The sequence below is a fragment of the Carcharodon carcharias genome, chromosome 3 (genome assembly GCF_017639515.1).
Source record: "Carcharodon carcharias isolate sCarCar2 chromosome 3, sCarCar2.pri, whole genome shotgun sequence".
NCBI lineage: Eukaryota > Metazoa > Chordata > Chondrichthyes > Lamniformes > Lamnidae > Carcharodon > Carcharodon carcharias.
Genome location: NC_054469.1, coordinates 207,569,962 through 207,582,736, shown reverse-complemented (window position 1 = coordinate 207,582,736; position 12,775 = coordinate 207,569,962). Strand labels below are relative to the sequence as shown.

The 12,775-nt window shown below is 48.6% G+C and overlaps 1 protein-coding gene across 1 annotated transcript in view; it reads right to left on the bottom strand.

Moving 5' to 3' along the window:
* LOC121276080 (sodium/hydrogen exchanger 3-like) overlaps window positions 1–12,775 on the bottom strand; it is a 155,367-nt gene that overhangs the window by 77,454 nt on the left and 65,138 nt on the right. Inside the window, exon 3 of the mRNA XM_041184018.1 lies at window positions 7,703–7,863. Coding sequence (XP_041039952.1) covers window positions 7,703–7,863 — 161 coding nt within the window. The remainder of the gene's footprint in view (window positions 1–7,702; window positions 7,864–12,775) is intronic.

Genomic DNA, 12,775 nt, shown 5'->3' with positions numbered 1-12,775 from the left:
AGAAATTCACGTGGGAACCAGTGATTGAAGATTGTCAGCCTAGATGATCTAGGCATACTGCCATGAGTGCACTGAGGTTTGCTGTGCTGCTCTTACCTCTTGAAGGCTGCCATAGGCAGTGAAATGTTGGTGCGATGCTTGAAAAGGCTGCACCATGTTCAATTTCAACATAGTGCATACTAGTGGAGTCTGTATACCATAATAGAATGGCCACATGTTCCAGAGGCCTTCATCATGCAAGATTATGACTAGACATTCTGAGATTGATGTCCTTCATTGAGATAATGAGGATGGCAAAGAAGGTTTTAATGTCAAACCTGCATGGAGAGCACAGGGGAAAGAGGCTTGTATGAGCTAGTCATCTTCATCGTCCTGGAATCTTGTGGCTATAAAGATCTAATGGGCATTTCTGCCGCGTTTGGCCCATGATATGGCCTCTGGGGCTTCAACATCCTCACTCTTATCAAGCTCATCCCTCTCGACATCCTCCTCATCAGAGGAGACATGCAGCTCCTCCATCTCTCCATCTGGCAACCCATCACCCCTTTGCGGCACCAGGTTGTGTAGAGCACAGCAAACTACAGTGATGGGGGAACGGCCTCTGGGGAGGGTGCTGGAGAGTGCCACCCGATCAGTCCAGACATCAAAAAGACATCTTCAGGATGCCAGTGTGCTGCTCAATCAAGGAGTGTGTCACGGAATGAGCTGCATTGTGCCTCTCCTCTGAAGCACTCTGTGGCCACCAAAGGGGGGCCTTAGCCACATCTTTTAGAGGTAGTCTTTGTCACTGATGAGCCAACCCTGAATGCGCTGAGGGCCCTCGAAGATCTGTGGCAGCTGCGAAGGGCTCAAGATGTAAGAACAGTGCAAGCTCCAAGGGTATCTCGCACTGACCTGCATAAGTTGCTTCTGGTGGTTACAGATCAGCTGCACATTGAGGGAGTAGAAGCCTTTTCTATTGATGAATCATTGTGACTGCTGCCAGTGTGCCTTTAAAGACACGTGTGCAGTCGATGGCACCCTGCACCTGTGGGAAGCCAGAGATAGCTGCAAATCCTACTGATCTGGCAGCCTGGCTGGCTTCATCCAGGGAGATTGGATATAATTGTGTACCTTAATTAATAGGGAATTGGTAACCTCTCATATGCATTTATGAGTGGAGGATTGTGATACTCCACAGCGGTCCCCTGTGGAGCCCTGGAACGAGCCACTCACAAAAAAAGCTGAGTGCGACGGTCACCATTACAGCCGCTGGCAATGGATGGCCTCTCAGGCCATGTGGCATCAGATCCTCCCAAAGAATGTGGCAGATGTGAGCAGTCACATCCCTTGACAAGTGAAGGCGTCTACAGCACTTTCTCGTTCAACTGCAAGTGTGAGAGGCGTCTTCAGTACACCCTGGGTCGTGCCAAACACCTCTGCGGAATCGGTCTCTCCGCCTCAACTTCTGGGTCTTCATGTGGCCCTGCATGCCAATGTTCCCCTAGGGCCAATTCCCCATTTACAGACTGCAGACGCCTCCCGTGACTGACCGGGCCCATCTGTGGCCCAATACCAAGCCATCAACACCCAGAACCGAGATGTGTGAGAGGCTGACCACTCCCTGCACGATAAGCAATGCACTACTGATATGGGACAAACAGGCCCTCCCCCTCCCTGGGACCAGGACATGTGTGCCAGGCACAGCCTTGTAGCATGGTCCCAGGACCGTCTCTGCTCTCTGGCCCCTACTATATGATGTGCACAGCCCCAGGATTGTCTGCCTTCTGGCCCAGACTATATAGTGCTCACTACCTCAGGACTGCCTCAGGCTTATGCCCCCTATCCTTCCCCCCCGCACCCACTACCACCCCCCCCCCCCCCACCCCCCACCTCCCACCAACCAGTCATGTGTCTCTGTCCACCACTTTTCTTGCCCCTGTCTAGTCTAAGCACCCATCCCCAGTCAAGCGGGGGTCTTGCAATGCCCCCCACCCTTCCCTTCCTGCTGGTCTTGCCAGAGCAGCCTTGGCACAGAGTTGGAGCAGTCATGAGCACAGCGCAGTGAAAGGTAGGCAAGCGCTGCACGCACATACCTCAAAGTCGGGAGTGAAGTGCAATTCAGCAGCTGTACTGTCTTTTACATCCAGTCGCAATTCACGATGGTCAAATTAGCCGCCAGGGCGACCATTTACTTTGGAGTGGGGGGCGAGATTCCAGCAAGCTGGGTTTTTAATGAGCTTTCATGAGGTGCGAAGGCATGCAAATGCAGTTCTCGTCATGGCACGGCGGGCAACCCAACCCACCCTGAAACTGGGGAGCGGAAAATTGCAATCCATTTTCACACTGGTGGGAAACTGAACTTTCGTTGGCACTCGAGCCATAATGCCCGCTGCTGGCAGGACCAGAAAATTTCACCCAAAATCTCTTCCTTCCTCTGGCATGAGGTATATTCATTTGTTATGGCAACATGCTGTAACTTTAAAAAGGAATTTTATTCATGTTTAGCCATGACGTCTATTAAACTCTATTGACCCTGCACCAATATCAAGTGTAGAATGAGGGATGTACCACACATGTATCTTTTGTATTGTAAATTGTATTCCACCCAAATTATTTGAATTGCTGTTTAATTATTAAATCCACCAATACGATGGCTCTCATTGCCATTGACGGACTATTCAAGCCACTTCAGTTTGTATATTTGAACTGGCAACGTGGCACTGTGTAAATACGGTACAAGATTCAATCCCTTGTTGGTTGGCCAGCACATCTCTCTGGTTCAATGGTTACCATGGCAGCAGAATGAGTTCCAGATTCCCGAGATAAATCGCTGGTTTTGCTCCATCTTGCATGTCTTGTGCTGCTCTGCAGTCTCCCTAAAGATAGCAAACAAGGCTATTTATAGTTCCACAAGTTCTGAATTTTGTCAGCAAGGATAAATTAGCCAACCTACAGCAGGCACAGTTGTGTGCTTAAAGCGCTTGTTAAGTCAGTTTTGTACCTGCATTGCAAAGGCTCGTAAGATCATTCTGAAGTCTCCAAGAATGAAAGATTCTGACGGCAGGGAAAATAATCACAGGGTCGTGCACAAAAATTGTGTCCTTTTTCTACCCCATTTGGTTTGTACACCTTCATTTATTAGTTGTAAAAATAATGGAGATTGAAAAAAATAGGCTGTTTGACTCACATTTAAAAGTCACCCAATCAGATATCAGCCCGCTTTCTGATTGGCTACGAGAAGGCAGTGTGCTGTGAGGATGGACATGCTGGGCGGCCAATGACGGGAGTCTGTGGGACAAGCAGTTGGAGGCAGGAGATCATGTGGTGAACCCTCTTGGTCCAGGGCTGGCAACCCTTAAGGCTTGTTAATGAAGTTTACAGAAAGATGATCAAGCTTTTCTTCATCTGTTTCTCAATAGATTCAGTGAGACTCCTGCGCATGAGCAATTTGAGATGTGCCCTTTGGTAAATGTAGCATGCTGGAGAACAACAGGTAACTTTGATTATATGGTTCCCCAAGCTGTCAAGCACAGGGGGTTTTCTTGCTTCACATTTAGGTCTGTGGTAGATCAATTGACAGATTGATTGCTAGGATCAGTCAACAACTCCATTTTCATAGTAAGTTCTGACTACCAGGTTGGCAAAAGGCAAACTAAATGGGCCTTAGGAGTTGCTAGACAAAGAGTCTGCGCGGAATCATCCCAGATTTGCACCATGCATGGTAGCGGAGAAAGAATGGTTTACCACCAGCCGCCGTATCATCCCAATCCCGCCTTATTAATCATGCATTCCCAGGAAACACTCCGTTTCAATGGCGGGCAGCCTCCAATTCACCCACTACGCCGTCTCCTCGCCACTTCATCATGCCAGCTGCCCTGTTTAAAGTGCAGCTGCACGCACACCTCCTGGTTCTCCCAGCCCAGGACTGCTGCAAAGAAGGCATGGTCCCAAAAAGGCAAGATGACTGAAGTCCCCCGGGTTAGTGACACATCCCTCGAGTGCCTTTTGGATGTCACGGAGGCCCATGAGAGGCAGCTACATCACCAATTCAGCATGGGAGGTGGTCTGTGCCAATGTCCTGCATAACAGGACAGACAACCAATGCCAAAAGAAGATGAACGATCTCCTTTCTGCCAGGGTAAATCACTCTTAACTCACACACTCACAAACCCATCTCACATCCACAGGGCCCTCACTCACTGCCAATTCAAGGGACATCTCTCACACACATCTTCATTGTCCTCATCCTGTCCAGGCATACTTATCATTGGACCTGGCAGGCATCCGGCTTACACTCTCGCCATCTCTATTTATGCAAGACAAGCTGGCACACAACAAGAGGGAGAGGTCACAGACCGATGACGGAATGCCTGAAATCAAGGTCCTCAGAGGCTTTGAAAACAGTGCCATCCAGCTGGCCGGCAAGGATCTGGGCTGGTCCTGTGCTGACGGTGAGGTCATCGGTGCTCTACCAAGTGAGAAGCCAATGGTGCAATATCCATCAGACAACAATGCTGTGTGTGAAGTATCCTGTTTCACAGGCCACTGCCATGCACTAATTATCTTCCCTTGACTTCACAGGCACATCTGGGAAACTGCTGACAGAGTCCACAACCCAGGGCCTCTAATCAAGACCTGAAGGCACATTGGAAGAAGAATCTGAAGGCACCCTCATTGAAGACCCATCACAGCGCTCACCCACACCCTCCACCAGCACAGACGCTCACACCTCGGTGAATTTTTAGAATCAGCTGGGGGTCACAATCTGGTGAGCACATCACGCTGTCTGATCCACAGTAGGCGGTGGGGGTTTTTTCCACGTATCTGGCACTCAGAGGACTGCAGGAGGCAAGGAACTGCTGAGTCCAAGTCAGCTGACGAGCATCTGGACTCGGTCATACCTCAGTTGCAGGAGCTACAAAGGCATGCTCAGGAACATCAGGAAGGGGTGTCCACTGCACTCTTCAATTGCAAGGCACGATGGAGGAGTCTGTCTGCCTTCAGGCTGAGGTGCTAGTGCTGGCATGTCAATGCACCAAGGTCAACACTGGTAGGATGGCAGCCACCATGGAGACCTTAGTCTGGGTCATTGGTTCTGCACTGCTGCGCGGGCTCAACACCATCACTGACATCACAGTTGGCCTCCAACAGTGTCAACACAAGAGGGGTGCGGGGCTGTTTGTTCTCAATCTAGCTTTCCTTCTCCTCTAGGAGTCATGCAAGGCCCCTTGGGCACCCATTAGGAGCAAGATCAGCAGGTCCACACCCCAGGGCCACCCACCCAGTTAATTCTGGGACCGTTCGGCCCATCTGAATCCCTTCTTCCTGTGGTTCCAGCAGCTTCCGCTCCACAGGCCGAGGAGGGTGCCACTGCCACACAGCAGGACCCCGAAAGCAGGACTGGGCCCTCCAGGTCTCGGCCCTCCAGAGGATGCCCGCCAAGGTCATCACAGACAGGGCGTAGCAGTCAGCAGGCTGCCTCCACCTCCACTGTGGATGTCTGGGGAGCACCAAGACGTAGCGGCAAGGTTAGGAAAGTTAAAAAGGTGGAGTTGCAAGAACTGAGCACAAGTGTTAATCACTAGTCTATAATGATCACTAGTGTAAATTAACTCACAAGAGTGTCTCCTTGTCTATCGATTCTTGTTACGATGAGCAGTGTTCGTGTCACTCAGACGTGAAACCTTGGTTCCTGCACAAGGTAAAGGCTGTCCAGGGCCTCTTCTCTGTGCTTTGTGCAACCTTCAGACCAAAGTAATGGTCCAGCTTCACACTCAGTGGACACATTGCTGATGTCTACACCTCAACGGTGCTTGTCATTGCTGCCAGAATGTCATGGGCAGGCATCACAGAGTTCCATCATTCTCTCTGTATGCTGTCAGCACCTTTGAGGTAGGGCTGGCCCCCATCTCGTCAGCATCTGTGACCAGTGACGCTGTGCTCCTGAAGGGGTCAGGTGCTGAATACAGACAAAGGATCAGGTGCATTTAAAGTTTCACGGCTGCACCTCCTTGATATGACCCTGATCACAGAGCACAAGCGAGCTGCTCTCAGCCAGACAGGAATCAAAAATTCACAGAGGCTATGTGAAGATTTATGGAGTGTCCTCACTGCATGTCATCATCATCCTCCTGGAATCAAGCAACAATTAGGGCCTCCACTGCATCTTAGTGCATCTTGGGGTATGTGTGCTACCATCAGCCAGACTGGAGTCAAACATTCACAGATGCAATGTGAGGATTTATGGTGTCTTCTCACTGCATGTCCTCATCATCCTCCACAAATCTAGCAGCTACGAGGCCGTCCTGAGCGTGCCTGCCTAGTCTGGCCAGTGCAAGGGCCTCATCAGCCTTGCCTTTGAGACCCTCCTCACCCTCACCCCCATCAATGTCCTCTTCATTGAAGGAGACCTCCAGCTCCTGTATCTCCTCCTCAACCAGCTCCTCTCCCCGTTGCAGCGCCAGGTTGGAAAGGGTGCAGCAGGTGTCAATGATACGTGACAACCTCTGTGGAGTATATTGCAGGATTGCAACAAACCGGTCCAGGCACCAAAGCCTCATTTTCAGCATCCCAATGGTCTGCTCTACTAAGGTGTGAGTTGCAACATGAGCCTCGTTGTACTTACTCTCTGCCATTCTGAGGCTGCCACACAGTTGTTATCAGCCACATCCTCTGCAGGTAGTCCTTGTCTCCAAGGAGCCAAGCCTGCAGCCTCTGTAGACCCTGGAAGACGTCAGGGATCTGAGACTGACTGAGAATGTAGGAGTGGTGGACACTCCCTGGGAACCAAGTGCAGACCTGCAGGATGTGTTTGTGGTAGTCGCACGCCAGCTGCACATTCAGCGAGTAGAAACCCTTGCAGTTGATATAGCAGACATCTGAGTGCTACGTGAGTGTAGTCGATGGCGCCCTGTACCTGTGGGAAACCTGAGATCTGGGCAAATCCAATTATCTTACATCCTGGTCCCAGGCGAAATGCACAAAGCTATGTGCCTTCGTGAAGATGGTGTCCGTGACATCACCCTTGGAGCAGCCTGTGAACAAATTTAGTGTGGTCTGTTCCACACTAAATCCGTACTCTTCAGTTTGATGGGAAAAGGACAGCCATAATTAATAGAAAAAGTAGATCTTCTTGTGAAATTTATTGCACCAAAAATTTTAAGAAATTAAATCCCACGTATGGTAATGTAGTAGTTATGGTACTGAACTTGTAATTCAGAGGATGAACACTCAAATCAATTTAATTTCAGTTTTTAAAAAATCTGAAAATTAATTAGCCGCTATCGGTAAATACCACCATGAAGTTGTTGCAATGTCTAAACAACTGGCCCATGGATGTAATTTAGAGAGTAAAATTTGACTTCCTTACCCAGGTCTGGCCTATATATAACTCCACTCTCACACCAACAAGGTTGTTACTAAAATTGCCTCATATCAAACCATCCAATTGTATCAAACTGCTGCAAGGAATGCCACATGGACTGTAGCTGTTGAAAGAGAAGACCACCACCTTCTAGGGGCAAGTAGGGATGGACAATAAATGTCTATCTTGCCAGTGATGACCAAGACTAAATGAAACATTTTGCCTTTTGATGTAACTAAAAATATATGGGGCAATATCTTAACATCCAAACTGAAAAAAGATGTCCTTGCAAATCCCAACTTTCCTCATCATTAAACAAGATGAATAATCAAGGAATTCAAAAGCTGTTAAACTTACCACAGTGACTCCATTATTAAGCAGTGATTCTCCAAGCATAAAGATGAACAATGCTTCATTCACATGGACCTCTTCAAACACGGTCAACACAGCTACTGTGTCAACTGCAGCGATCACACTTCCAAACAGGAGGAATTCCAAAAGGCCAGCATCAAGATTTCCTGCAAAGCAATTTGAAACCACAAGAAATGTTAGCTTTCAGTTGCAACCAGGATATCAACAACTTGCATTTATGTAGTGCCTTGGTGCAGTAAAACATCCCAAGGCATTTCACAGGACAGTTACCAGTCAATTAACACAGAGCCACATATGGATATATTAGGACAAGTGACCAAATATTTGGTCAAAAAGGTAGGTTTTAAGGATTGACTTAAAAAAGCAAAGAGTGAGGTGGAGGGGTCTAGGGAAGTAATTCCAGAGTATGGGATGTAGGCAGCTGAAGGCATGACTAGCAGCGATGGAGTGAAGGAAATCAGGAATGTGCAAGAGGCCAGAATTAGAGGAATGCAGAGCTCTTGGGGGTTAAAGGGTTTGGGGAGTTTACAGAGATGGAGGGGTAAGGTCATGGAGGGACTTGAACATGAGAATGAGAAATTTAAAGTTAAGGATAAGCGACTTAGTTTGAAGTAGCAACCTGTCACAACTTCCCAACTGGTCCTCAGTCCCTACATTTACTGTTCACAGGGCAAGTTCTGTTTAAAGTGCCAAAGATGGTGGAAGAATCCATTTTGATTTTAATCTCTGACACAAGTGCCCTGCATGTGGTGAGTGTGTGTATGGTGGGGTATGAGTGTGGGGTTGTGGGGCTAATGACGAGCAGCATTCTCAACTACCCCCCCTCACCCGCCAACCCCATCTCCATCCAAAGGGACTCCCACTCTGGAGAGATTTTGACTTCCAGATCTGACTTCAAAGTTGGCATCAAATCTCTTGCCCAAAACCCATTGGGAAGCAGTACCAGGCCACTGGGGAGGAGCAGGAATTTGGGTGACAGGAGGTCACAGTTGGGGTCCCACATGGAAGATCACACTCGTGATAGAGGAAACCCAAGGAGCAACAGACCCAGAGGAACCACAGACAGACACTCACCAAACAAAAAAGCCTTAAATCCTTGGCTCAGACATGGCCTGAAACCTAGGAGTTAAATGGGCGTTCCAGCATAAGTGACACAAACAGAGAGGCAAGTCCTCCATACCCATTTTAATTCCCCACCACCACCCTCTGCCACTCTCATCTGATGCTGGGATAGTTGCAATCAGTGTTTACAACAATAATCAATAAGTCACTTAGGCTGGTCATGACTGCACTACGTTACCCACAACAGCCACAGATACTCCTCCAATATTGCAGCACAGAAAGTGAGCAGGCACCATTTCAGCCCCGGCCCAACTCTGAGCACTAGGTTGTAGTCTAAGGTATAGTGCTGGGGAAATAAATGATTCAAATCAAAGAAGGGAAAAAAAGCCTTGCATTCATACAGTACCTTTCACAACCTCAGGACATCCCAAAGTACTTTACAGCCAATAAAGCACTTCTGAAATGTAGTCACTGATGGAATACGCTAAATGTGGCAGCCATTTTGCACGCAGCAAGATAACTGGATAATGGCCAGATAATTATGTTTTACTGATGTCGGTTGAGGGATAAATCAGACTAGAACCCCAGAGAGAACTCACCATTCTTCTCCAAATAGTACCATGGTGTTTGTTACTTTTACTTGAGAGTCAGGATCTCAGCTTAATGTTGCATCCAAAAGACAGCACCTCAGACACTGCAGCACCGGAGTGCTGGGCTGGGTTATGGGCTCACATCTCTGGAGTGGGACTCAAGCCCAGAGATTCCTGACTCAGGAGGTGAGAGTGCTACCCACTGAGCCACAGCTGACAACTGAAATCCAAACCAGTGTTAGTTGCTCACAAACAGACTCCAGGGATGGAATTTAATGCCCCCCACAGCGCGAGTTTGGAGGCAGTTCAGGACATTTAATCAAGCAGGAGCGTGCGGGGTAAGGGCCCACCCTGTCACCCTTCCCACCTCTGCTCGATTAAGTCTGAGGCAGGAAGACCCTTACCACTCAAACACTCATTGAGGCCCTTAAGTGGGCAATTAATGGCCACTTAAAGGCCTCATCCTGCCACCAATGGTATTCAACCAGCAAGCAGGAGAGTTGCCATGTGGATGCCTGAGAAACAAACACTGTCAGGCTTGCTTGCAGGCTCCCGGTGAGGGGGTCCCTCATTCAAAGGGATTCAGTGCCTGATTGAAAGCCCCAACATTGGAATGGGGGGATGGGGAGATGGCGGGGGGAGTGGGGGTGGGGTGGGGGGGGAAGCGGTATGCCTGCTCGGAGCCACCCCTGACCTTTTTTCTAACTCCCCCTATCACCCCAGTCACTGACCCACTCCATGTGACCCCATTTCACCCTCGCTCACCTCTGGCCTAGGTCCCTCACCCATCCTGGTGGGTGCCTTACCAGCAGCTGCTACCACCTCCAGCAACGTGCCTGTAAGGGGGAACTGCCGGCCTCTGATTAGCCAGCAGCTCTCAGGAGGCAGGATGTCTGGCCCCGGTGTCCTATTTCCTAGGGAAGGCCCACCACTGGCCAGTTCAGTGCCTAATAGGCATTTAATATGGCGGGCCCTCCCCAATGGATGCAGCGCAAGACTCACGCTAGATCTCCAGCCTAGGTTGCTCCCCATGTGCCAGTTATTACATGGCCAACAAACCGAGACTTGCAGTTGCTGTGAACTTAAAAAGGAACACATTTTCCCCACACCTGTAATCGCTTTCTGCATTTTACACACAGGTTCACTTATGTATGACCAGCTTGGGTATTGCAAGGAAATATGACCAAGAAATTATGATCTTCTAGACTTGACTGATGTTGAAGGAGCGGTTGGTCAATGCAGGAATAAGTTTAGCCAAGCAGAGGAGGGCGTTGGCGAATGGGGACTGGCTGAGTTTCCATTCAAGGAAGAAGTGGGACGTCTCAGCCATCCTGGTGGGGAATGGAGGTGTAAAGGAATTGGACATCAAAGGTGAAGAGAAGATGGTGAGGGCCAGGAAACTGTCAAAGTTATATAGGGCACTGGAAGAGTCACAGATGTAGATAGGAAGAGACAGAACAAGGGGAGAAAAAATAGAGTCAAGATGGAATAAATCAGTTCAGTAGGACAGGAACAGGCTGAAAGAATGGGCCAACCTGTTTATGGATGATACAAAGATAGGTGGAGGGACAGGTAGTATTGAGGAGGTGGGGAGGCTGCAGAAGGTTTTGGACAGGTTAGGAGAATGGGCAAAGTGGCAGATGGAATACAACGTGGGGAAGTGTGAGGTCATGCACTTTGGTAGGAAGAATAGAGGCATAGACTATTTTCTAAATGGGGAGAGAATTCAGAAATCTGGAGTGCAAAGGGACTTGGGAGTCCTAGTCCAGGATTCTCTTAAGGTTAACTTGCAGGTTGAGTCGGTAGTTAGGAAGGCAAATGCAATGTTGGCATTTATTTCGAGAGGACTAGAATATAAAAGCAGGGATGTGCTGCTGAGGCTTTATAAGGCTTTGGTCAGACCACATTTAGAATATTGTGAGCAATTTTGGGCCCCGTATCTCAGGAAGGATGTGCTGGCCCTGGAGAGGGTCCAGAGGAGGTTCACGAGAATGATCCCAGGAATGAAAGGCCTAACATATGAGGAACGTTTGAGGAGTCTGGGTCCACACACGATGGAGTTTAGAAGGATGAAGGGGGGATCTGATTGAAACTTACAGAATACTGAAAGGCCTGGATAGAGTGGAGGTGGGGAAGATGTTTCCATTATTAGGAGAGACTAGGACCCAAGGGCATAGCCTCAGAGTAAAGGGAAGACCTTTTAGAACAGAGATGAGGAGAAACTTATTTAGCCAGACAGTGGTGAATCTATGGACTCGATTACCACTGAAGGCTGTGGAGGCCAGGTCATTGAGTGTATTTAAGACTGAGATAGATCGGTTCTTGATTGGTAAGGGGATCAAAGGTTACGGGGAAAAGGCGGGAGAATGAGGTTGAGAAACTTATCAGCCATGATTGAATGGTGGAGCAGACTCGATGGGCCGAATGGCCTAATTTCCACTCCTATGTCTTATGGTCTTATGATTTTGGGAAGGCGGTAGGAGCAATCTGTTTGGGATTGGAGTCTATGAGGTTGGAGGATGTGGAGGGAAGATTTCCAGAGGAGATGAGGACAGTGACAGTCCTGGATACAATGGCTTAATGTTCAGTTATGGGGTCATAGTCCAGTGGTAGGTAGGATGAAGTGTATGTCAGCAGGTTTGATTCCAATGGACCTGACAGAATGGACTGCTCCAAGTTCAGAGTGAGACAGGTTAGAGTGAGTGAGGGGAGCAGAGAAATTCACATGGCCAATGTTAATCTGACAGTTGTCAATGAAAAGATCTTAAGAGGGTATGAGGCCAGAGGGAGGGGTGCAGGAGAAGGTGCAATACCGGAGATGGGTAAAAGGGTCCCCTGAGCATGGGGAGGACTCCTGCCCAAAAAAAGTGGCTGCAGAGGTGGAGCCAAGGGAAGAAGAGCATTGTGCCAAGCTCGAAATTCTTTGAGTAGTGGTTGGTGTGGGGGGTGGTGGTTAAGCACAGAAAGGGAGAAAGCTTGGTCCTTTGTTGAAAACAGGTCATTCAGAGTCAGAGACAGAAAGGTCAGAGGGCATTAGGAATACATGGCAAGGGATGAGTTTCGAAGAAGAGATGGGTCAAAGGGAAGAGAAGTAGAGAAGGATCTGAAGGGGTTTTGGTACCCTTGAGTTGTTGGAGCTTGCATTCCTTCACACCTGAGAGGGAAAATAAAGTTTTTTTTAAAGCGGTTGGATGAGAAGAAGGATAAAATGAAACTGTGAACCATGACAACTTTGAGATAGAGTGAGTTAGTGCTGCTTGAGAGAGAGGCCAAGAGTGTGCATGTGATGTGTGTTCTGATGAAAGGTCACAGACCTGAAATGTTAAACTCTGTTTTTCTCTCCAAAGATGGTGCCTGACCTACTGAATATTTCCAGAATTTTCTCTTTTTATTTCAGATTTCCAGC